Here is a 26,174-nt window from a genome sequence, read left to right as displayed (position 1 = left end):
TATTTTATTCTGAGAGAGGAGTTCCATGGGAGCCCTTGGCTGGCCTCATCCCATGACTCTGCAGAAGCCCGGCCACAGAGCCCTCAGCTCTTCCTTGTCATGTTGGCAGCACACGGGTCTGGGCCAGGCTCCTGGACCTCGGCTGCCCCACCCACCCCGAGGGCTCAGAACTCGCAGATCACAAGGCGCTTCTCTTCACAGGGTATGTCGTTCCACTTGCCGTTGGTGAAGATCTCCACACAGTCCTCATTGCCACCCTTGTTGTTGGGCTCCCCGGGCTTCCAGTTGGAATAGACCAGGGACTCCCCTCCAGGGTAGATGAACTTGCCCTCCGTCTTGGAGTCAGTCATGCTCAGGAACGCAGCACCCTTGTTCTCAACCTCGATCAGCTGTTGCAAGGCCTTGTTCTCAGCTGCAGAGCGTGGGGAGGGCAGCTGCCCCCCAGCCTGTGCGCACACTTGCTGTGCCTCCTGGAAAGGTTTCTGAAAGCCTGCTGCCTTGAAGACCTTCTGGTCAACACCTCGGCCGTTGGGGAAGAGCTCCACTAGGAGGAGAGCACAGTCAGGTTGGGGTTCTGGGGGCACCTGCCAAAGCTCCATGGCTCTGAGACCTTTGTGCTCCAACCAGAGCCCCAGGCCTCCCATATAGGGCCTCAGAGCATCAGGGAGGACAAAGGTGAGACCCCAGGTCTGCGGTGCGCTCTGGGAGGTGGATCTGCCTGTCTAGTTACAGGTGAGAACACTGGGCTCAGAGGGGTTAAGTAAGTGGCTCAACTCCATGTGACCATCACATGCAGAGTTGGGGAGTCACCCTTATCTGATCTCACACTAGAGCTGAGACGTGCTCTTTCTATTGCACCCCATGTTGCATGGCTGAATCGGTTTCCCAGTTACTGGGCAGGACTGGGATGCTTTGGCATCGTGCAGCCTCTGAGAGCTGGAAACAAGGAAGGTGCTCACTGATCTCACTGTGGACACTGCATAACAGCAGGGCATGTGGCATTGACAGGGAGGTCTGTGCCGCATGTGGATGTGGGAAAGAAGAGGAGAGGCTGGGCCATCTGAGGGCAGCGCTGTGCTAATCTCTGCACTGTGTGCGCCCAGTGCTGGCCTCTAGGTGTGCACGTGGGGGAGGCTGGAGAGCTGGGAGAGAGGACAAGGACAGCTGAGAGGTGTGCATGGGCGTCAGGGGCAGGAGAGAGTCAGTGCTGGAGAGAGGCCTGTCTGGGAGTCAGAGGGCCAGGTATTCAGCCCTGCCTTGGCCATGACTGTCCAGGCGGTCAAGGGAAAGTCACTTCCTTTTTCGGGGTTTCCAGTTCCTCATCTCTAAGATGGGAATACAATTTATAAAAGCATCACCTGTGTGACATTCAACTGAAGCATAGTAACCTCCATCTTGTGTAAAAACTGCTGTTTGAAATTTTAACCCTGTTATTTTGGCTTCTATAAATGCTTGCTTGCTTAAATAATAAGGAAAAATGAGACTACTCCCATTCCAGAGAGGCCATAAACTATGTATGCCCCAGACAGAGGTGTCAGAGCTGGTGCCAGGCCAGTCCTTGAGATATGGTCTCACAGCCCTGTCCCAGCACACAGGTTTCTGTCTCAGAAGGTCCAGAAGTCTCGTTTTAAATTTGCAAGACAAAGAGCTGAAAAAGTATCAATAGAGAAGACTTCTACCATGTTGGGGCCCAGAATTTGACAGAGATATTTTTCTCTGAGCCTGCTAGCATTAGCATAATAATAAGACTACAAATTTGACTTATTGATTAAGGCATCTTCTGATTTACAATATAACATTTGGTGGCCCATATGGGGAGACAGTGCTTACTAGCACTTTGTCTCAGATGCCAAGGGCCGATGGCCAATCCCGGCCTGGCTGCTGGCCCCCGGGAAGTTCTCCAGGGGAGGCGCCCCCTGGAAAGCTTCCAGGGCCCTGGAGACACTCCTTAGTGGTTCTGGCAGCCAAACGGAGGACGCCTGACATGCCCCTGCATTCTTTCAGAGTAAAAACAAAACAAAACAAAACAACAACAATAAACCTCCGGAGGTGAGTAAATTTGATTAAGTAAATTCTAATTCATTTTCCTGTTTCCTTGTTTGTGTTACTGGTCATTTTGTTACCGAGAAGAAGGACTGGACGCGGTTGTAACTTCTCCAGTAGGTTCTCACCGAGATGTCAGTCCAGAATCCTGTTCTTGGGGAGTGGGTTCAGGGGGGCCCCCACATGTTTCTGTTAGGCCTCCAAGTCTGTTTTTGTTAGGACAGTTGGGCAGGAATTTGATTAACTGTTTAACTTCCGAAGTGCAGTCTGAGTTCAAGCCTGCCTTTGGGGTCAGGGGAGGTGGCTCAGACTGACTTGTATGTAAATGTGTGAGAGCTGCTTTGTATTGTCCTGTGCTTTTGTGTGCTTTTGTTAACTGTGAGAGATGTCTGGCTAAAAACGTAGGAGTATTTGTTGATGTCTTTGTCTCTTTGTTTAATTTGTTTGGGGCAAGCCAGCCCTGCTTTGGCGGGGGAAGCCCAGTAGGACTGGACTGTAAAAGAGATTGCAGGATGACATGAACCATCCTTCTCTCTCTCTTTTTTTTAAAGTATTAGCTCGCCAGAGAACTCTTAGCTAGGGAGGTCTCTATCTGTAAAGTAGAGACTTTAATTTGCTCTGCCCTGATTTATGATTTTGCTGTGTTGGGTTAAATTTTAAAATTCTAAGGTTAATTCAAAGGTACAAAATTTGTAAAGATTACAACCCATGCAAGTTTACTACTTGGAAGGAAAAGCAAGAAAAAAAGTGAGTTCTAAAGTTAACTATTTGCAAAAAAGTGTAAAGTCATAAAAATCTCAAAGAGAAGTTTAAAACAAAGGGCTAATTTATTGCTAGCCTGTTAGTTACTGGCTCTTAGATCTTCCTGCCAGGAGAAGGGGAGAGGGAGAAAGATAAAAACTAAGGGGAGCCCTACCTGGTTTGGCTCAGTGGATAGAGCGTCGGCCCGCAAACTGAAGGGTCCCAGGTTCGATTCCGGTCAAGGGCATGTACCTTGGTTGTGGGCACATCCCCAGTAGGGGGTGTGCAGGAGGCAGCTGATCGATGTTTCTCTCTCATCGGTGTTTCTGACTCTCTATCCTTCCCCTTCCTCTCTGTAAAACATCAATAAAATATATTTTTTTAAAGAACAAGGGGAAAAAAAGGAGCCAAGTCCTGCTGCCCGGAGATGAAGGGTGCGATGGGGGAGTGGAGTGGGTAGACAGACAAAGGGGCTTTCTAGAGAAGCCAGCAAAAAATCAATGAAAACCTATCTTTCCCTACTCTCTTTGCTGACGCCCCCCTTGGTCTCAGCCCACCTACACCCAGGTAACGTAGAAGTGCAGAAAAGCTGTTAAAAGAAGCTCAGAATATCTATGTCCATAAAATAAGAAAGGCAAAAACAGAAAACTAACATGGTATTCACAATTGTAGAACCAGCAGCCTAGGGAAGGGCTGGCCCAGAGGGCCAGAAACAGAAGCCGCAGTAGTAACCTTAGATGTTATCTCTAAGGAAAAATGTAGTAGTTTAAATCCAAGCCTGCTCCTATATAATTTTCTTAATTAACTTAAAGGCTTTGGAGCATTGCTGGGTTAAATGGCAAACATCTAAATATTTAAAAAAAACACAAAACAAATAAACTAAAACATTAACTTCTAGACAAGTTTTAATTTACCTGCTCTTAGTTTTATTATAGGAGGAAGGTCTCATACTTTTTTAAAGGTGTATTTTCTTGAAAGTAAAAGTACATTAAAAGTGTGTTCATAGATGTTAATCTAAGAAATGCTGGCTGTTTACCCTTTGATAATTATTAAAAATTAAGGTTTCTAAGGGTAAAGAAACATTTTAAAGAAAAAAAAGGAAAAAAGGTCTACAGGTTGCTAATAGTATGACAGAAAGGAAAGAATATTAGAGTAGAGATACTTAATAGAAGAACATAGGTTATGCATTTTTGAAGGACATAGAAAGAAGGTTTAAAGACTAATTTGAAAGTGTGAAATTTATGAAGGTTGTGTATATGATACAAAGGAAAAGCGAAATGTTAAAAGGAAATTGATTAAATAATACAGGCCAGTGACCCAACACCCAAGTTGCTGCCCAGTGAGTTATGAGTATTTTATAACACATAATAAAAGACTTAAGCATTTGGCTTGCTGGTTAAAAGGAGACAAGCAACTGGGCCCTGGGATCTGTAAAAGTGGCCGGGGATGAAGCTGGTCAAGTTTCCCATTTGCAACTGTGCTGTAAGGGTTAAAACTTCAGCACTTCAACTGCAGTTGACAGTGGCCGGCAGAAAACTGTGTAATGGACTTAGATGATACCTGCGTCTTCATGGACATAACTCCAGAGAGACAAGGACAATTTTGCTTTGTGTGGGAAGGTCAAGAATAGACTTTAGTCACCTCTCTGAGATGTTTGTATAGCCCTACCATGTGTCATGTTTGGTAGCAGAAAATTTGGCTGCCTGAAGTGGCCACAGTGCCAATATTGTACTTCATTATGTTAATATGTTATATTAACCTTTAATTCTCTTACAGATTTGAATGCAGTTGCCAAAAGGGCGGGTGCCCAAATAGGCAAGTATTTTTCCTGATGGTTTTAGTCTCTATTGAAAGACAGTTGGCAGCCTGTGTACTGCCTTGCAGGCCTGTGTGACCATGCCCATGTCAGGGGTGGTGCAAACCTCAACTTTAGGAAAGTGGGGGAGGCCTATTTAGAACAGAAGGAGTATCAGCCCACTGTCACATGAATTACAGATCCTGTGAGGTCCTGTGACATGTGAGACCCTATGAAGGGATAAAGCTCCCTTAGTCCATTCTGAGAGGGCGTGTCACCCCTCCCAAAGATCATATGTAGTTTAAGGACAAGTGAAGTGGGGGGAACCCTACTACAGGGACAGCTGTGACTATGTATTTGAATATAGACCAGGGGTGGGCAAACTTTTTGACTCGATGGCCACAATGGGTTCTTAAACTGGACCGGAGGGCCGGAACAAAAGCATGGATGGAGTGTTTGTGTGAACTAATATAAATTCAAAGTAAACATCATTACATAAAAGGGTACGGTCTTTTTTTTTTTTTTTTTTTGTTTTTTTTTTTTCAAACGGGCCGGATTCGGCCCGCGGGCCGCAGTTTGCCCATGGCTGATATAGACACATTTTAAATTTCTTCTTGCCATTTGAAGACAGTTACTGTTTTATTATAATACATTTAGAAAAATATTCCTCTGAAGAGTCCATAAAAAGGACTGGCAAGGAAAATCAGAAGATCTTAAAGCAGGTCAGTATATTTTTCTCCTCATATAATTCCTCCGAAATTTGGCAATTCTTAATAAATAAATCATGGCAATGCATTTCTTTGCATAAATTCAATAAGGCCGGTTTCCAAAAGTGGTTTTATTGACCAGAAACTTTGACTGGAGTATCATGTTTTAAAGAGCCCTGTCTGAACTCTGAAGACTTGAAGCCAATAAAAGTGCCACGGAAAAAGCCTGGTATCCTGCTTGATAGCGCTGAAAATGGATGGCGCTGGAGCATCAGGCCCATACCCTACCATCGCTGGTGGTTGGTCAGAGTAGAAGGGGGGCAATAAGGGCACCTCTGCATCCCTGCAGGACCCCTACTCACGCTAGGCCGCAAGGAGTAGGAGGGCTACTGAATGGGCCTTAAAGCCTAGGGCATGGGCCTGGGTAGAGCCACTACAGGTGAGAAATTCACCTAACTCAGCAGATACTGCAGGCAGGTCTGATGGCAGCTGGATGGCTTGGCTTCCTGGCCCTATGGGGCATATTAAGATTCAATCATGAAATTCTGTCAAAGGTAGTCAGTTACCATTCTTGTTGTGTTTATGCAAGCAATCAGGCCAAATTGAATACAATAGATAAATTAGTCTTAATTTAGCTCTTTTAATAAACATAAGGGTAATTTTAAGGAGAAAAATTCTATTTCAATAGAAGTTATTAGAACTGAAATGTTTTCTCTTCCTTCCACCAGACCATTTGTTATAACTCTTGCTATTCTAAGTGCTCAATAATACTAAATTATATAATACACTTTGTCTCCGCCAAGTCACAAGCCCACCTCCTTCTGTGCCCAGGCCTCATTGCCCCTCTGACAGACAGCAAGGATCTTTTGGCTCTGAAAAGAAAACTCTGTCCCTTTTCAGCATGGAAGTAGCTAAAAGAGCCCACCGACGTCCATTTTTCCCTAAAAGAATTCAGAGCCAAGATCCTTGAGGTAATATATTAGGCAGTTAGACAGACATGAGCAGAGCAAGGATGATGGGCCAACTAGCACTACCAAATGTAACTAAGTCTTTCCACCTCTATGTATATGAAACAAAGGGAATAGCCAACGGGGCTCTCGCCCAAAGTCTCAGCCCCTAGAAAAGGCCAGTAGCCTACTTGTCCAGAAGACTTGACCCCGTTGCATCTAGGTAGCCTGCCAGCCTCCAGGCAGTAGCAGCCGCCACCATACTTGTCAAGGAAGCAGACGAAGCAGCCCGGGAACCTGCCCGAAAACCAGTGGGGCCTCTTCAGATTCTAATGATTCTTCCAGACCCTGACCTACCCACCTCACCAGCTTACATGGAACCACACTAAGCTTGCAGAGCTTCTAAGAGATAAGTACGATCTACCCAATCTATAAAAGCTGTAATCCATAACCAATCTTTACTCAAGTCCTTACAGGCTTTACAGTCCACCCAGAAAGCAGTCCAGGAGCACATCTGAGACGCTCTGCCTTTACCAACTTCTGATCCAGTCTGTCTTTTCCGCCCTGGTGACTCTGTTTAGATAAAGAAATTTGCCACCCTAGGACTGACTCCTACCTGGAAAGGACCACACACTGCCATCTTGACCACCCCCACAATAGTCAAGGTCGACGGGACTTGATGTGGCTTCATCACACCCGGCTTAAGGCATCTCAGGCAGAATAGAGAGTCCAGGACTCTTCAGACCCTCTAAAGATTACTCCTGTCCCTCATCCGGGCCCTTATGAACTGGCTTACTAACTTTATTTGACAGAAAATTAAGATTATAGTTCTCAGGGGTCAATATAACTCCCTCCCTGACAATGACCGACAAGAATCAATGATTTGGATTGTACATAAAACCAGTGGGGAATGAAATATAGTAACCTCCATCTTGTGAAAAACTGCCGTTTGAAATTTTAACCCTGCTATTTTGTCTTCTGTAAACGCTTGCTTGCTTAAATAATAATGAGAAATAAGAATACTCCCATTCCAGAGAGGCCATAAATTATGCCCCAGACAGAGGTGTCACCGCTGGCAACAAGCCAGGCCTTGAGATATGGTCTCACGGCCCTGTCCCACCACACAGGACTTCTTTCTCAGAGGGTCCAGCAAGTCTCATTCCAAATTTGGAAGACAAAGAGCTGAAAAAGTATAAATAGAGAAAACTTCCACCATGTTGGGGCCCAGAATTTGACAGAGAGATTCTTCTCTGAGCCCACTAGTGCTAGCGTAATAATAAAAGACTACAAAATAATTTGGCTTATTGATTAAGGCATCTTCTGTTTTAGAATATAACACAACTATCTCTTTTCATTCCGTCTCAGTTTCCATCCCTTTGTTGTGTGTGTGTGTGTGTGTGTGTGTGTGTGCTTTAATATATTTTTATTGATTCAGAGAGGAAGGGAGAGGGAGAGAGAGATAGAAACATCAATGATGACAGAATCATTGATTGGCTGCCTCCTGCACACCCTCTACTGGGGAGCAAGCCCTCAGACCAGGCACATGCCCTGACCAGGAATCGAACCATGATGTCCAGGTTCATAGGCCGTCTCTCATCCACTGGGCCATGCTGGCCGGGCTCATATTCCATGCCTTTGACTTCTGGGTTTGTGCATAGAAGCCTTCAGGGCTCCTGAGAGGGCTGTGCTCCAGCCCCAAAGGACTGGTGAGGAGCCCAGGCTGCACCCCGACCCACTGTGACCCTTCCACAAGGGTTCAGGGGGCAGACTCTCCACAGGCTCAGGAGGGCACCCAGAGCAGCCCTGGACAGGAGTTCCTCTGCCATTCACTACCTGCACCCGGGTGGGTCTGTGTGTGCATACACGAATATGGCCACGTGTCCATCTGAAGGTACATGGGAGCACTGAAGGTCCACCTGGTGTGTGTGAATATGCGTGTGTGCTCGTGGGTGTACATGATGTGAGGTGAGTGATGGCATGTGTGTAATACACAAACGTGTGTCAGGTGTATATCACGCATTTTCCTTTGTTTGCATCAGTGTGCATGTGAGTGAGTAAGCACACATGCATGTTTGTGGTGAGGGGGAACATACTAAATGCTTGAAACCTCACCCTTGGTACGTGGGTACTCAGTGGCCTTAAGTATGTAAGAGCCAACCCTATGTCTCACCCCTGTGTGCTCTCCTCCTTCAGAAACTCCTCTTTGGATCAATGAGATTTGCTGAATGATTTGAGCTCAAAGCTGACATGGGGAAAGCGGGGAGGGGGGCGGGAAATTAGGGACTGAGGTGGAGATGCCCACAGGCACAGGCACTGGGCTGTGCTGCTGGAGCCTCTGACTCCTCAGCACCCAGGTTAGGGGAGAGTCTCCACCATGAACACCCAGGGAGGAGCGGGAGAGCCCAGCACTGGCAGAGCCCAGAGGCAGCCTGCCCCCTGCCGGACCCAGGGCCTGTCTCAGGTGAGACTCTCAATGGCCACATGCCAAGGTCAGACCCTCATAGCCTTGAACGCAAGCACAGCATCCCAGCCCCAACTCTCAGGACAATGTCTGGAGTCGCTTCTGCTGTGGGCTGGGCAGCTACATCTTGAGGGGTTTGCAGAACTAGCCCCATAGATATAAGAAATGCATTCTGGGTAGTGGGGTGTCCAGGGACCAGCACAGGTGGGCAGGAGGGAAGGTCTGAACTACACTGGGCTTGGGGCATTGATCTGGCTCGGGTCACAGGTGGCTGTGATGGTGGGGACTGGAGCTGGTAGCCTTGACCATGCGGTGCCAGCCCACTGAGCTGGTGTAAGGGCCACACCCTGCTACGTGTCCCTGGCATCTGCTTCCAGCTCCTGGACCATGTGGCTGCTCTGCTCTGCCCCACCCTATCCTTAGCCCCAGGTCCGGCCCCAGTCCCAGGTCCATCCCATCATCCAAACCCACTAGCATCCTAGAGCCCCCAGTCCTAGAACCAGGCTTGCCTCAGGCCCGGCCAACTCCAAACCCAAACACAGACCCCGCCTAGAGCCTACCTTTGGCAACTGGCTCAGGTTCAGGTCCAGGTCCAGGACTCACCTTTCTTACACTGAATGAAGGCTCCCTGCAGGCGTCCTACCTGCCCCTGCAAGGCCTCCACCTGCTGCCTCAGAGCAGCGATGTCTGCAGGAGAGAGAGGCCCAGTGAAGACCAGTCCCTCACAGCCAGGGATCGGCTCAGATCCAGGTCCCAAGGGAAGGGTGCTCAGTGACAGGCTTTCCTGAGGGAGGGTAAGGGGCTGGGCCCCCAGGAAGCCCACAGCTGCTGACACAGCTGGCCCCTGCTGCCTTCGCTGAGGCTCTGTAGTGAGCACACTGTGCCATGAGCAGGTCCTGACACCCCACTAACTCTGACCCAGATGACATTTCACAGCAAATTCTGAGAGTCTGAGAGCACATCCCTGGGGGTGGGGTGGGGGAGGGAGGAATTGCATTTCCCTCAAGTACTCCCCATCCCTGGGTTATTTGGTGCTCACAGCTCTCTGATGAACTGGGAAGAGAGCTGAGTTGTCCCAGTGATCAGGTGGAAAACTGCTCAGGCTGGCCCTCCCCTGAGTACTGGGTCTATCCAGAGCCTCATCTTCCTACCTTCAGCCTGACAGCCTTTCCCAGTTTCACACCCGCCTCCTTCCCCCACAATGGGCTGACCACTGAACTAGAGGGCCCTCCTCCCTCTGCACCTGGTGGGGCACCCAGAGCCAGGGGAGTTGACCTTACCTGGAAGCCCACTCTCTCCCTTGGCTCCTCTCTCCCCAGGAGCACCTCTGCCCCCCTTCAGTCCTGGGGGGCCCCTGGCGCCTGGAGGTCCCTGTGGGCCCGAAGGACCTGCAGGCCCTGAGATCAGACAAGAAGAGGAGGGTGAGCTCGGCACACATTTTCCCGCATTTCCCCCTCCCAGCATATGGGCTGTGCTATTGTCCAGCAATACACCCTCCCACGTACAGTCTGTCCCATAGCCAGCCACACACCCTCTCTGCACACTACTTTCCCATCGCCCAGCCCCTGGCCTTCCTAGGATGCAGACTGTCCCTGCTGCTCACACTGCTTTCTCCCCAGTTACAGAGCTCAAGCCCAGCGAGGCACCTCCTTGCACAGACACCCCATGACCAGTGCTGCAGCTCTGAGCTGGCGGGGTGATGGGGGAGGGACAGGCATCTGCAGCTTCAGGTGGACACAGGAGGACCGAAGGCCCGCCCCAGCTTTTCCCATCACTCACCTGCTTCCCCTGGAAGCCCAGGGGCTCCACGCTCACCAGGGGCACCATTTTCTCCTCTGAAACCTGGGGGGCCTCTTGTCCCTGCAGAGCCCTGCACGCCTGGGGCACCCACTTCTCCTGAGGAAGGAACAGATTGGGACAAAGGCTGCTGAGAGTGTGTGCAGCCGGGATCATTTCCTCGGCTCCACATGGAGAGGGGAAACTGGGGGGCTGTGCACCCCAGTGTCCTCCAGATGTGAGGGTGTTGGGGGCAGGGCTGGCAGGAAGGCCTGCCAGTGGTGATGGCCTGGCTTCCCTGGCACACTGAGCATCCTTAGGTCACATCATGGATTGCCACTGTCACTCCTCCCTCTCCCTTCTGGACCACCATACACCAACCTCCTACCTTTGGGCCCAGGCTCTCCTTTGGGGCCTGGTTCACCTTGGGGTCCCACATTCCCCTGCATTCCTGAGGGACCCTCTGGTCCAGCCGGCCCGGGCACACCTGGAGGTCCTGGAGGTCCTGGGAAAAGAACCAGCCAGTCAGTGCACCGAGTCTTCTCAGAAGGGGGAGAGCGTGAGAAGGTGAGAGCAGTCATAGAGGTCAGAGAACAGCACCATCCTACAGATGCCGCCCAGCAGTATTACAGCCTTCCCTGTGTGAACCCAGCACCACCCGCAGGGCACCCTCCTTCCTGGGATGGGTATGTGCATCCTCCCGCATGGCCTAGTGGCAGGCATTGCAGTCCACGCCCACTGCTCACCACGTGGCCCCGAGTCTCCCTTTGGTCCAGGTTCTCCAGCAGGACCGTTGTCCCCTTTGGGCCCAACTGGGCCAGCAGGTCCAGGCATCCCCATGGGCCCTGGAGCTCCTGGTGAACCTGCAGCAGCAGAAGAAATGGGCATAAACCTGGCCCTGGGCCTAGGAGGAGCAGCACCTGCAGGTCAGCCCTGCATTCCTTCAGGTTCCGCAGGTGTAGACATTCCACCTCCACACTCCTCAGTCCAGTGGTGACCCAGGAGACGGGTGTGCACATCCCCGTTTCACAGGTGAGGAACCAGGCCTGCCAGAGCTGGTGTGGGGGTCAAGCCAAGAACTGTCTGATTTCCATATAGTGCACCCTCCATGCCCTGAGAATGAAGATTTACAGCAGAGGATCTGGATCATGGACTCCTTGCTTTCCTCTTCCTAGGATCAAACTTTATATCAGAATGATCCCTGACATAAGTCACCAGGGAAATGCAAATCAAACCCATGAGATATCATCTCACCCCTCCTAGAATGGCAACTGTAAGAAACACAAAAGCTCACAAGTGTTGGTGAGGATGAGAAGAAGACCCCTTGTGCACTGTGGTGGGATTGTAAATTGGTGCAGCCACTATGGAGACCAATATGGAGTTTCCTTATGACGTTAAAAAGATAATTTTTTTTTTTTAAAGTATGATCCAGCAATACCACTACTGGGTTTTATCCAAAGGAAATAAAACATTAATTTGAAAAGATGTCTGTACCATTATGTTCATTGCAACATTTTTTACAGTAGCCAAGAGGTGGAAACAACCTAATAGTGTCCATAATGGATGAATGGATAAAAATGTCACACACACACACACACACACACACACACACACTCTGGAATATTATTCAGCCACAAAAAAATCCTACCATTTGCAACAACATGAATGGATCTTGAAGGAATTATGCTAAGTGCCATAAGTCATACAAATTAAGACAGAGACAGTATGATCTCAGTTATATCTGGATTCTAAGAAACAAAACAAAGAACTTGAACTCATAAATGCAGAGATCAGATTATTGGTGGTTGCATAAGATGGGAGCTGGGTTGTGGGTAAAACGGGTAAAGGTCAAAAGCTGCAAATGTCCAGTTATAAAATACTAGAGGCCTGGTGCAGGACATTCATGCACTGGGGAGTGTGGGGTTTCCTCAGCCCGACCTGCAGCCTCTTCATTCTTGGAGTCCTCTCCAATCTTGGAGTTTTTCTCTGTCTTTGCAAGCATATGAGCGAATTGTCTGAGACCCTAACTCAGTTTGGTTTGGTGCTCACAGATTAATAGAGGCTTTTTTTTTTTCTTTGCTTCATTGGTGGAGATTTCCTGGAAATTTTAGGATATCTTCCCTTTAATTTTTCCTAGACACTCTGATTTTACTTATGGCTCTCACCTTTGCTTTCCCTCCATCCCCTACCACAACAGTAACTTGCTCCAGGCTCACTTTGCTCTAGGGCAGCGGTTCTCAACCTGTGGGTTGCAACCCCTTTGGGGGTCGAACGACCCTTTCACAGGGCTCGCCTAAGACCATTGGAAAAGACCCTTTCACAGGGGTCGCCTAAGACCATCAGAAAACACATATATAATTTCATATTGCTTTTGTGATTAATCACTATGCTTTAATTATGTTCAATTTGTAACAATGAAATTGGGGGTCACCACAACATGAGGAACTGTATTAAAGAGTCAGGGCATTAGGAAGGTTGAGAACCAGTGCTCTAGTGTCTAGGACAGTGGGGGGCAAACTCATTAGTCAACAGAGCCAAATATCAACAGTACAACCATTGAAATTTCTTTTGAGAGCCAGATTTTTAAAACTCAAATTATATAGGTAGGTACATTGTTATTAACTTAATTAGGCTACTCCTAAGGCTTAGGAAGAGCCACACTCAAGGGGCCAAAAAGCAGCATGTGGCTAGCGAGCTGCAGTTTGCCGACCACTGGTCTAAGAGATCTGTCTGCCACCAGAACTACTATTGCCAGCATTCCTGGTGCTCCTTGCACTCTGTGCTTCTGCTTCTGGTCCTGGGGCTGCCATCAGAACTATTATTCCCAGAATTCCTGGTGCTCCCCATACTCTTGGTTTTCCCTTCCTGTTCTGTCTCTGTCCCATGGCCTCCCACTCTGCCAAGTCCTCCAAGCTGCCAGCTCTCCCTCTCTGCTCTCCGTCTGGTGGCTTGGGGAGCCAAGTTCCCCAAGCAGCTCCACTCTCCGCCAGCTCTCTTGCTCAGCTCTCCACCCGGTGGCTTGGGGGGAGCGACCGAGGTAGCCACATCACCCCAAGCTGCTGGCTCTCCCACACTGCTCTCCACCCAGTGCCTGTGTATGCAAAGAAACCTGCCTTCTTTGTCAGGTTAATTTGCATTCTCACTCCTGATTGGCTGTTGTGTGTAGTGGAGGGATAGTCAATTTACATGTTTCTCTTTGTTATATATCATGAACTCCTTTTCCTCCTCAACATAGTGCATTTAGGTAAATCCTTTTGATGAGGCCTGAGTGTGGGGCCATAGAGCCTTATCTTTGCCCACCTCTCATGCAGTAGAATTTAGTTAGATATTTCACACTCTGCACAGAAATCATTCAACCACAGTGAACAATTGTAAGTGCCACAGCTTTGTTGTAGAGGGCCACGAATACCAGTCATTTATCCATGATGTGCTCATTATTGGGGTGAGAGGAATCAGAAGATCCTAGGAGAGGAATCCTGACAGCTAGGTGAGGGGAAAAAAACACCCCAGGGCTCAGGGCAGCCTGTCATTTGCCATCTGGTAACGAGGTGCTTTAGGTGGACTGAATGTCTAGGGGACTTCTCCCCAAGGAGGTGGGTTTCCATTTCCAGGGCTTCCACGGCAGAACATCCAGAGTTGCTGAGTTGGTTACAATTCCAGTGGCCACCCATGCCCACCAGGACAAGCCCATGGTCCCAGCTCTACCTGGATCCCCCTTCTCGCCCCGGGGGCCTTCTTTTCCATCTTGTCCATCACGACCAGGCAGGCCATTCTCCACAGGGCTACACATGACTAGGGTGCAGGCATCAATCAAAGGTTTCTGGGGAAGGGTTGTCACTTCTTCTCCCCATGACCTTGGAGACTGTGTGAGCAGGACCAGCACAGAGAGGAGAAGCATGGCCTTCAGGGGTGAACAGAAAGAGAAAGGACATGCTCTTGGTTCCAGAACACGGGTTAGTGCTTAGCCTACCTCCTGGAAGTGAGAGAGGCATTTTCCTACCACCTCGCCCCTTCTGTGGGATCAGGAGCAGCAGGACTCTGAAAGCAATTTAGGACAAGGCGGCCATACAGTCTGGCCTGGGAGGGCATGAGTTACCCAGCTAAACTGTGACATGGGTTATCAGCAACATCTACCTCTTCTCAGATGCCCCATTTTGTCCCTTCTAATGACTTTCGTTTTACACTGTGATCAGCACGTCTAAGATGTGAACTCCTGCCGAAACCGGTTTGGCTCAGTGGATAGAGTGTCGGCCTGCGGACTGAAAGGTCCTGGGTTCGATTCCGGTCAAGGGCATGTACCTGGGTTGTGGGCACATCCCCAGTAGGAGATGTGCAGGAGGCAGCTGATCGATGTTTCTAACTCTCTATCTCTCTCCCTTCCTCTCTGTAAAAAATCAATAAAGTATATTTAAAAAAAAAAAAGATGTGAACTCCTCACTGAGGCCACCTGTCACATCAGGAAGGACTCATGAAGTGCCTTTCTGCAGGACAGTTCCCCACTTTGAACCTCCTTCTCCCTGTCTGTATCAGTAAGGTGGCTGGGCAGACCCATTTCCTGTTGAAAAAGGAATTTTAGGGGTACGATAGGACAGTTTTAGGAAATATTAGAAATTTTGGAAATTAGGGGGACCATGGAGGAAGCACAGGGCTGCAGAGCAGAAGAAGGTATATTTCCATAGAATGGTGGAGCTGGAAAGCTGAACAGGTACATTTCCATACAATGAGGAAGCTGGGAATAGCAAAAGGTCAATATCTACAAAATAAAGAGAAGGAAGCCCTTCATTCAGAGGCAGAAGAAGGAAGCCAAAAGGGGATAGGAAAAGAATAAGGATGGAGGGTGGGAGGGGGGGGGGGAACCTCACATATCCCATGTAAGGTTCAACCTTTGAGCCCAGGAGTTACTATAGTAACCAGTCTAAGGAAGTAGTGACCAATCATAGGGGCTATCAAGGCACCAGGATCTGCAGCCTTTATAAACCATAGGGAAAAGGAACTCCCTTCCTACATGGGAATCTAGTCTATGGAACTCTTTCCCTCTTCCCATGTGGGAGTCTATACTTGTTCTTCAATAAATTTCCACCTTTGCTACACCACTTTCTGTCCGTGGATTCATCCTTCTATCCCAGCGGACAAATTTTCTGGGTTCCAGTCCAAAATTGTCATATCAGATGGTGCAATGGCCAGAAATGTCTCCATAAGTCAGTCAACCCTCTTCACGTCGAATGGTGAGCAGCCACGGATTCTGTCTCTGTTCTGTCTCTTGCATGATTTTGGAGGCTGACAGATGCCTGCCAGTCACTCAAACTTGGCTACTATCTAAAAAGCGGGCATCTCTCTCTCTCTCTCTCTCTCTCTCTCTCTCTCTCTTTCTGGATGTGTTCTCCATGGCCAAAACCAAAGTGGGCATGGGTCAGTCAAGTAAAAGCCACTAGGGCGACTGCTGCTAGAAGAAGAAGTCTCCCATGGAAGGATAAAATGGTGCCCGGTCGGGCTAGAGCATTAGGGCCCGCCAGTCACAAGTCAAAGCCCTGCCATCGACTAAATGAGTGCTTGGTTCCCTGCCCAGCTCCGAAGATCAAAGAGGCAATTCTCCCTCCAGTCCGGGATTCTCACATGTTCTTATGTGAGTAAGAGCCACAGCGGAGGTGCTGGGAGCGAATCTCTCCATGGCGTGTAGACCACCTCATTAGCGTTTTTAACAACACATGTAATTTAATTCTGACCCGTCCAGGGGATGCATACAAGGGTTGGTCACCCAGCATCCCAGGTCCTCACAGTTGTCTTAAACAGCTGGGAGAGAAACTGAGACACAGTTCCAAAAACAGCACATTTCTGACCCACTGCATATGTCCACTCCCCTGGCCCAGATCCCAAACAGGTTTTAATTGGAGAATCATCTGCCTTCTGCTTTCTATCTCAGTCAGGTCAAATAGTATCCACCCATGACCGCTGCCTCCGTGGTCCAGGACCCACTAAGCTTAAAATACTAAGCCTCCATTGGTGGAGGTCTTTATAGTAAGGGTCCTGGGAAAAATTTCTAGGCAAGAGTTAAGAAAGGAAGAGCCAGCTAACTGTTTTCCATCCCTGTAGAAGTTTTTAGCCTTGCAGAGAATTAAGCATTACCACCAAACATAGCTGTTCAGTTATCCCACTAATTACTAGGTAACTTGCCTCTCGCCTTCATTGTGACTCTGTAAAATGGTCGCACACTCTCGGGAGCATTCTTAAAAGTCTCATTTTCACCAGATTTTATTTCCCAGTCCATTTGAAATTTGGAAAGGTGAGTCATTTCTCATAAATTAAGGAATGTGTCTTGGACTTTCTATACCAGTGATGGCGAACCTTTTGAGCTCGGCGTGTCAGCATTTTGAAAAACCCTAACTTAACTCTGGTGCCGTGTCACATATAGAAATTTTTTGATATTTGCAACCATAGTAAAACAAAGATTTATATTTTTGATATTTATTTTATATATTTAAATGCCATTTAACAAAGAAAAATCAACCAAAAAAATGAGTTCGCGTGTCACCTCTGACACACGTGTCATAGGTTCGCCATCACTGTTCTATACCCATGTAGAGGGAAAGGCTAGTTCAAGGGGAGGCGCCCCACCCGACTTTGGGTGGCCCTTGGCCGGAGCCCCAACTCTTTATGGATGCTATGGAATAGCCCTGAGACAGTTTTCGTTCGAAAATGACACAAGGGGAATGCGAGGCAATCAGCCAAGCCACATGGCCAAAATGGTCCATTGGAAAATGCCAAGGTTCTGGGGAGGGCCAGTCCCAAACCCGGGACGAGAGACATTGCTTTTTTTTTTTTTTTTAATATTTTTTATTGTTTTTTTACAGAGAAGAAGGGAGAGGGATAGAGAGCCAGAAACATCGGTGAGAGAGATCCATCAGCTGCCCCCTGCACGCCCCCCCCCCCCAGTGGGGATGTGCCTGCAACCAAGGTACATGCCCTTGACAGGAATCAAACCTGGGACCCCTGAGTCCGCAGGCCAACGCTCTATCCACTGAGCCAAACCGGTTCGTCAAGAGAGACATTGCTTTTACTGGAGTGCTTTGCGGAGTATCTGTGGATTATGTGTACTTGTAAATATTGTGTATGAGAGTGTTTATATGAATGTTTCATGTTCATGTTTGAATTCGTCTGTTTAAAGATAGGGAACGTCCCAATTTGCCGGGGCTCAGCTGCTGTGGACAGGAGGAACACGTGGCAGGATTTGAATCTTGAGAGTCCCTTTGCCTGCTGTGATGTACCTTAGTTACTGATTGTGGGCTTGGTTTGCTCTTCGCGGTCTTTATGAAGATAGAAAGCTCTCTGTCTCTGCTCCATGTGGGCTTTGTGTCACTCAGAACCCAAGGTTGTTCTGCTAGGTTAAAATTTTAAGATTCTGAAGCTAATTTGAAAGTGTAAATTTGTGAAGGTTGCATATATGTTAACCCAGGGAAGTTTAAATAAAGACCACCAGCTAAAGTTGTATGATTGTCTTCCCCACCTGGGGTGAAGTAGGAAAATGAAAAAGAGCCCTTTACTTAGAAACTAAGTGGCCTTTGGTTCCAAAGGTGGCGGCCGTTAGAAAAGGGAGGGGGGCGGGGAGAGGAAGGGGGCAGGGGGAAATTGGTAAAGCCCCATCCAGCATCACGCCCATTAAAACATCTTGTAGGCGGCATTGGCAGTAATGGGGGAACCGGGTGGTCAAAGCCTGCCTGTGATGTCACAACCCCCTCCCCCCGCAGGCCCTGCCTAGGCGGGAACTAAAGTTAACTATGAGGCATCACAGCTTTGTGGCTTCTGCGCCCTTAGGGGCATGGCAGCGAGGTGGCAAGGGGATGGACAGGCAATAGGCGTGTCCTCCCAGCATTTTCTCTGACATTCAAAGTATATCATATAAAAATTTAATGGCCAGATTGAAAATAATTAATTCTGTGGTCAAGACCAAATCTTTAATGTTAAAAACCGGTTTAAGTTTTAATAATCTTTAAATTGGGTATATTTGACAGCTTTTCCAAATGTGCTATTTCAAGAATTTAACTGAAAGACAGATTTTGTGACACCCTGAGGGCCCTGGGGCGATGCAAAAGGATTTATTTTCTCTCCCTAAAAAGAAATATCTTTGAACTAAATTAGACCAATGCAAAAAATATACTTGAAGTTGCATGAGGAAACTCTGCCAAATAAATTTAATAGCAATGTTCTATTTAAATACATATACTTTGAATGTCATAAAGGTTTTGGTCTACTTCAGAAAAAACTTACACAGATTCAAAGCCAACTTCAAACAGGAAACTTTCAGTCAGAGAAGGAGAGCAAGCATGATAATTCTCTGTGTCTGCCAGTGACATTCTGGGGTTTTACATTTCTCTTATGAGGATTTATAAATTGTTTTCAATGCTTTAATGTGCCGTCTGCAGTAAACCATGTGCCACATGTTACATACAAATTGTTTGTTGTACTAGAAGGTAGTTGTCTCAGAATATTATGAAACAAAGGCTTTATCAATTGCATTTTAAACAAATCTAGAACCATGCCACTTTTGGATTTTGTCATTGGACAGCCATTGCCTTACTTTGGTGCATTTAAGTCTTTAGAAAACCCATGGAAAGGACTCTGACTTACTCTAAATCGCAGGCTTCTAAGCAGGTCATAGTTGAACTAAAAGGTATTTTAAAACTTTAGGAGATTGCGGCACCTCTTTCTCATAAAAACTAGGAAGGTGTGCCTTTGTAATTCCCTGCAAAATCAATTAGCATGTCCCTCTCCCAGCAGGGGAGCAAACTGGTTGTCCAGTTTAAAGGAAGATGACACTTTTCAAGTTTGAAAATAAAACAGCAGAAATTAAGGGTCAGTAGAAACTAAAAGTTAAGCCAGTGAGCAGGAAGTTTCAAATATAAAATCAGGCAGAGGATAAATCCTTTAATGATGGGGGGCATACAAGGGGTGGGGGCCGGAGTTGTTTATGCTTTACTTGAATCACTGGATATTGGCCAAACCAGGGTTCCAGGTACCGTAGAACTCTCTTAAGTCCTCATCCTAGAGTAGACCCCTCGGAAATTCAGGTCAGCGGGCACTCCAACCCACCTAGTTCAGTGGGTAATTCAAACATTACAGCCGTTCAGGTCCTTTTTAATTATAGACAAAGGACCTGGACCGTAACACGGGGTATACACGCTTCCATGGGAGGCCAGTAGATGGCCTCTGCGTGAGCTCGGGTCATCACCGCGGTGGTCAGTACGACTAGTCCACCCGGCCACCTTGTTCACGGTCGAACCCCTCACTCCTAATTTGAGAGTGGGGACTCCCTTCAGCCTTGGCCAGGTGGGGGACGCCTCACGGGCAGGGACACCTTTCCTAAGCCTGGAATGTTCACTCAGGCCCTTTTTCTGCGTACTTCTTTTTTTCCTAAGCTTTTTTCAAAGGACCTGGAATATTCACCAGGCCCTTTTCTTTCTAAAGCACCGCGGATACAGGACCTGGAATGTTCACTCAGGCCCTTTTAAACATCCTTGTGCACATCTTTTTCTTTTTCTTTCAGATGGGAAACATGTTTTCTACACTACAAAAAGACAGTCCATTAGGATGTATCCTCAAGAATTGGGATAAGTTTGACCCACAGACCTTAAGAAGAAAGTGCCTGATTTTTTTCTGCACTCAGGTTTGGCCTCAATACCGACTAGCAAATGGGGAGAGTTGGCCTTCAGAGGGAAGCCTCAAGTATAACACCATCCTACAATTAGATCTTTTCTGTAGGAAAAATAGGAAATGGTCAGAAGTCCCATATGTCCAAATTTTCTTTACCCTAAGGGACAGGCCAGATTTATATTAAAAATGTAAAGTAAAATCCCTCGCTCCTGGCAATAACAACCCAAAGTCCACCGAGGGAGAAGGCGGAGGCTACGCCCCTGCCCAGGGCTGAGCCAACCTCAGCTTGCCCCAAGACAGATGAAGGATCTGGCCATACTTTAGCCCAGATCCCCTTTTCATCTCAGGACATGAGACAAATTAAAAGTGACCTAGGAAAGTTCTCAGAAGATCCTGACAGATATATTGAAGTCTTCCAAAACCTCATTCAAGTATTTTATCTCTCATATAGAGACATCATGCTCGTATTAAACCTGACCCTCTCAGCCATTGAAAAGCAAAATATACTAGAAAAAGCAAGAGACTTTGGGAATGACCGTTTTCTTAGTTATGCTGGGGGAATAGAGGACTCTGAGGAAAGAAACAGGGATTTCTTAACAGGACAAGAGGCAGTTCCCCCTGTGGACCCTCAGTGGAACCCTGAAACAGATGGAAAATAAAGCACTGCCAGTTTTGTATTATAGAAGCCCTCAGACGTAGTAAAATAAAGCCTGTCAACTACTCTCAATTAACCACCATTAATCAAGGGGCTGACGAAAACACCTCCGCTTTTCTAGAAAGGCTCAGGGAGGCATTGGCCAAGCATACCAACATTACCCCAGATTCAGAATTGGGACAACTAATTTTAAAGAACAAATTTATCACCCAGACATCTGGAGAAAATTGCAGAAATTGGCTATGAGTCCCAAGAATACGTTAGAAAATCTCCTGAAGATTGCCACCTCTGTGATCTATAATAGAGACCAGGAGGAGGAAAAGAGGAGAAATGAGAGAGATCAGGCTGTTGGACGAAAGGGGCCACATGCTGACCTGACAGGCTCAGGGGAGGCCTGAATGGCAGTCTTGCAAACTCAGAGACCTAAAGTAACCACAAAGGATGGTCTGAAATTAAACTTTAACTAAAGCAGTGATGGTGGACAGTTACGTCCTAGGCCAGTATCTTCACTGACAAGGTCAACCTTTACCTTAACTGAGCCTATCTGTCTTTTTGCATCTATGATAACATACCCTTGAAATGTCTGGGTAACTTGTAACTTCTCTTTTTCTGGAGCCCCTGGGGCACAACCAAATGTGCTGGGCACCAGGACAGATACCACAGATTCCTTCATTATCATGTTAATTAATCCTGCACCCACCTAAGTATGTGTCCATCATTTTACTTTTTATCCAATCCCAGGGGTTTCCCTGCTTTGCTTTATCCCTCCTCCTTAATCTATCACCAATGAATTTCATGTAACCCACCTACGTCCCTCCTTTGATTGCAAATGTATAAATACAAATGTAACACCCCCCCCCCCCCCCCCCCCCAGCCATTCTCTGGAGCATTATCTCAGTTCGTTGAGGTTCTGCTTCCCGGCATATGTCGACAGTTTGGCTCAAATAAACTCACAAAAATTCTTTACAGGTTTCAATGGTTTTTTTACATTAACAAGGCTAAGGCTACAAAAATAGAGAAAATCATAGTAGCCATGCTTCGGGAAAACAGAAGCCCCCAGTCAGAGCCCGGAGGTGAACGGTCAGTCTGATCATTTGTTACGGCTGTAACCAGGTTGGACATATGCGCCAGAATTGTCCCAAGGGGCATAGTGGACCCCCGGAGCCCTTTCCTGTCTGCCAAGGAAACCACTGGAAGTTAGACTGCCCCTGGGGACAGAGGTCCCTTGTGTCAGGGCTGGTGACCCAGCTGGCTCAGTAAGACTGACGGGGCCGGGGTCGTCCAACCTGGCTCCTCAAGGACTGTCATTATTTCCACCCAGAAGCCCCGGGTAAGCCTGACAGTGGGGGGCAAGGAAATTAATTTCCTCCCCGATGCTGGAGCCACCTTCTCTGTACTCCTCCCAAACTCTGGTAAACCATCCTCAGAGGCTATAGCCATTACAGGCATGTCTGGGAAGCCAAGAAAGAGATCTTTTCTCAGCCTTTAGGGCACAGCTGGGGTAAGTTGTTCCTTTCCCATGCCTTCCTGATCCTGAAAAAAGCCTCATACACATCAGAAAGTATCCTCTCAACCCTGAGGCTCCAGAAGGACTCAATATTCTAATAGGCCATCTATTTTCGAAGCCCAACGTTTATTGAAACCTTGTCATAGTCCTTACAATACCCCATCTTAGGGGTACAAGAGCCTAATAGAGTGGGAGGACTAAGTTCAGGACTTAATAATGCAGTGATTCCTATCCAGCCAAGTGTCCCTAACCCTTATGCTTTACTTGCCCAGACTCCAGAGGACACGCAGTGGTTTATAGTACTAAGTCTCAAGGATGCCTTTTTCTATATACTCCTGTCTCCTAACTCACATTCCCTCTTTGTCCTTAAAAGATCCCAATAATCAAAGCCGTCAGCTAATATAGACAACACTGCCCCAGAGCTTTCAGGAATAGCTCTCATTTATCTGGGCAGGCCTTTGAACAACTCAAAAAGCCCTTTTACAGGCACCGTCTTTAAGTCTCCCAGCAGGTCTGCAGCATCGACACCTAGATCCGTCTGTCCCCAGTGAGCCTTCAATGCCAGCACAGGAGGAGGATGAAGCTGCATTGCCATCAGCTAAATCACCAGATTTCTCCTCATGTGAGCCTCTAAAGGACCTGAAACTTCTCTTTCAAAGGAATCCTGGGAAGACAATGAATGCCAGATAAGTAACATACTCTGCTATTTCTAAATAATCAGTATTTTAATCTTTTTAACAATTCTTATTCTGTCTTTTTATAAGTGTCATCTAAACCCTAGGCTGGTACCTGGAGGAGACCTTCTCTGTCCTTACCGGGACCCAGAAACACCACAAGATACTCCTATTATAGCCACTCTCGGTAACCCTGGTACAGTAAATTTCTTAAGTCATAGAGACTCCTCAAATTCCTAACTACTAAGTATATTATAAGCAGCCCAACTCAGAACAAAATGTGTTAAATCTTGGTCTATAGGACAAACTATGCTACTACTACCACCAATCAAAACCAATTCCTCAGGCCTTGATTTATACTTTTATAATCTTTAATCATTGCTCATTATGTTTCATATCCTCCCATTTGAAAGTCCTAAAGCTCCAAATGTTCCTCTGCATGAAACTGCAGATGAAGGCCGCTACATCCACCATCCGTGGACCCTTAGACCATCCACTACCGATGGGACCCTGACTGCTGCACCCTAATGAGGACCCTTTGCCAGCGGAAGCAGCCAGACAGATCGGCGTCCATTGTCCCCAACAGCAGTTGGGGTTTCATAAACAGAGGGGGGACTGAAACAGAAATTTTAGAGGTAATATAGGATAGGTTTAGGAAATATTAGAAATTTTGGAAATTAGGGGAACCCTGGAGGAAGCACAGGGCTGCAGAGCAGCAGAAGGTATATTTCCATACAATGAGGAAGCTGGGAACAGCAAAAGGTCTATATCTACAAAATAAAGAGAAGGTAGCCCTTCATTCAGAGGCAGAAGAAGAAAGCCAAAAGGGAATAGGAAAACAATGAGGAAGGAGGGTGGGGGGGGGACCTCACATGTCCCATGGAAGGTTCAACCTTTGAGCCCAGGAGTTACTATAGTAACCAGTCTAAGGGAATAGTGACCAATCATAGGGGCTATCAAGGCACCAGTATCTACAGCCTTTATAAGCCATGGGGAAAAGGAACTCAGGGGGACCCTGTTCTCCCTCCCTACCTGGGAGTCCATTCTGTGGGACTTTTTCCCTCTCCGCATGTGGGAGTCTGTACTTGTTCTTCAATAAACCTCCACCTTTGCTATACCACTTTCTGTCTGTGGATTCATTCTTCAATTCTGGTGGACAAAGAATCCGGGTTTCAGTCCAAAAATTCTGTATCACTGTCACTTGTAGCCTTGGATGGACCAGCACTGGCTGTTTCAGTGCTTGTCTGGAAAGAGCCAGAATGCTCAGTGACATGAGTCCTAACTCAAGATGGATACATGGCTACATGTTTCCCAGGTGGCCTGCCATTCCTGGACTAGACGCTGTCTCCATGAAGAAAGTTCCAGATGGAACCCAGAAAACGTTCTCAGAATAGCTGGAGAGACCCTGGGACGCCTAGAGTGCTGCCCCTCCACCTGGGACGACTTGGGAGAGGGGCCTCGTGGAGGAGGGCATGTGAGGTGAGCTCGGTCAGGAAAGGATGGTTTTAGGTGGAGAAAAAACAGATGTTCAATAGGGTGTCCAGTGACATGTGAGAGGGACTTTGCAGCTAAGTGAGGTCAGGGTGGGTGCAGGACCTGGTCACTCCCAATGGTGGGCTTCTTTCCTCTTGAGAGAAACCATAAAGTTAGGAGCAAGGAAAGCGTCCACGGGAGTGCAGAGGCTGGGAACAAAGCCTGAGGGACAGAGCAAAGGAGAAGAGATCGCCAGGCAGCCTGAGGGGGAGGCAGTGGAGGGCCTTCCTGGCCACAGAAGTGCTTTCTTCTCCACCTGCTGGTGGTTCTGGGCTGTGGAGGACCCTGTTGGCACCAGTTCTTTCTCATTCTGAGTTTACTACTTCCTCGGGCATCATGGGAGTCTCTAAACACCAGGCAAGCTCACAGGCCAGCAGAGTGGCACATGCTGGGGCAGAGGCTCGGCCTTGGGCACCAAAGGCTCCAGCCAGAGCCAGGGCATTGCCCCCTGGTGTGGAGCTGCCACAATTCAAGGGCCCTGTGCCCACATCTGGGGAAGAATTAAAAGCAACAGGCATTTTTGCCCAACAGCTCAAGATGGCACAGAGGGCACCACAACTCATTGTAGCAGAAAGGGGCCTGGGCAGGAGCCCCCTCACAGGGTTGGAGACCTAGGACTGGGATGAGGCCTCTTCGCTGGGCCTATAGCGGTATTGGGCAGAACCACATCCCCTTAAACTCACATACTGTTACCTTTATGCCTCCATGTCAGACTAAAGTATTATTGAAAAATGACTCCTCTAAAAATTAATTGGAAATCACTAAACTTGTCTAGTGGGTCTCTTTAAAACAAAGATTTGGATTTGAAGCTGAGAGCAAAGATGTTTATCCACGTCCAATGGGCAGGTGGTACCAGGATGAACTTTGACCCTGGGCCTGGGAATGCCTGGGCTGTTTCTCCTCATCCACTTTCCTTTGAAGAAATCAGGGATGGAGAGAGCCAAGCGAGAAGTTGAAATTGCATTCCCACCTGAGGCTTCCTGACAATGGCATCTGGGGTCCGGGTGGGTGTCATATCCCACTCACCCACCCTCCCCCAGCCCAGAAGGCAAACCTCCCACTTAGCAAAGGAAGCAGAGTTAGGGGCAGAAGAATGGTCCTTCTTCCCCCACTATGCTGCCCTTTCATACCCACACCCACACCCACACCTCCCAGAGCAGAAGAGCTACATAGACCCTGTCTTCCTCAACACCAGTACATTAGAGCACCCCAAATGGGCAGGGGGACATTCGCTGGACACAGAGAAAACAAAAAGAGAGGCAGACACAGACACTCACCATTGCTTCCTCGAAGGCTCAGGGTCTCCAGGCAAATGAGTGCTTCCTTGGCCCACAGGCACGGGCTATTTATGCTGACCTGCAACCTGGGCCACTAGGTGTTGGTCTTTTAAGAACTCCTTTGGACAATTTTCTTCCTTGTTGACTCACTCACACTCACCCCATCTGGGTTCTGGAAACTTGCCACTACACACATGCCACCTTAGAGTTTACAGAGCACACTCAGTGCATGACCTCATTTGCACCTCACTGATCCCTGTGAGTTCAGCAGCATCATCAATGTCTGGGTTTTACAGATTTCCACGATCTGAATTCCTGAGAAGAACAAAGCCAGGGAAGCAGAGTGAGGGGCAGATGAGGAAGCAAGTTGCACAATAACCTACAACTATTGCAAAAGCATATGCATTTGCATA

General features: G+C 47.7%; 1 protein-coding gene across 2 annotated transcripts; it reads right to left on the bottom strand.

Moving 5' to 3' along the window:
- Positions 1-14: 14 nt before the first annotated feature.
- LOC102251235 (pulmonary surfactant-associated protein D) lies at positions 15-25,960 on the bottom strand. 2 transcript variants are annotated; one of them, XM_005871767.2, is made up of 8 exons: positions 25,762-25,959; positions 14,176-14,371; positions 11,217-11,333; positions 10,859-10,975; positions 10,474-10,590; positions 9,975-10,091; positions 9,298-9,381; positions 15-544 (listed from the first exon to the last, which is right to left on the bottom strand). In XM_005871767.2, the coding sequence occupies exons 1-8, from the start codon at positions 25,762-25,764 to the stop codon at positions 165-167; spliced, it is 1,131 nt and encodes a 376-aa protein (XP_005871829.2). In that variant the 5' UTR covers positions 25,765-25,959; the 3' UTR covers positions 15-164. The 2 variants fall into 2 exon arrangements, with proteins under 2 accessions (XP_005871829.2, XP_014399692.1); XM_014544206.1 differs by lacking the exons at positions 10,859-10,975; positions 11,217-11,333 and having other exon boundaries at positions 25,762-25,960.
- Between the last annotated feature and the right edge of the window lie 214 nt (positions 25,961-26,174).

The sequence above is a fragment of the Myotis brandtii genome, unplaced genomic scaffold (assembly GCF_000412655.1).
Source record: "Myotis brandtii unplaced genomic scaffold, ASM41265v1 scaffold356, whole genome shotgun sequence".
NCBI lineage: Eukaryota > Metazoa > Chordata > Mammalia > Chiroptera > Vespertilionidae > Myotis > Myotis brandtii.
This window is presented reverse-complemented; position numbering and strand designations above follow the sequence as displayed.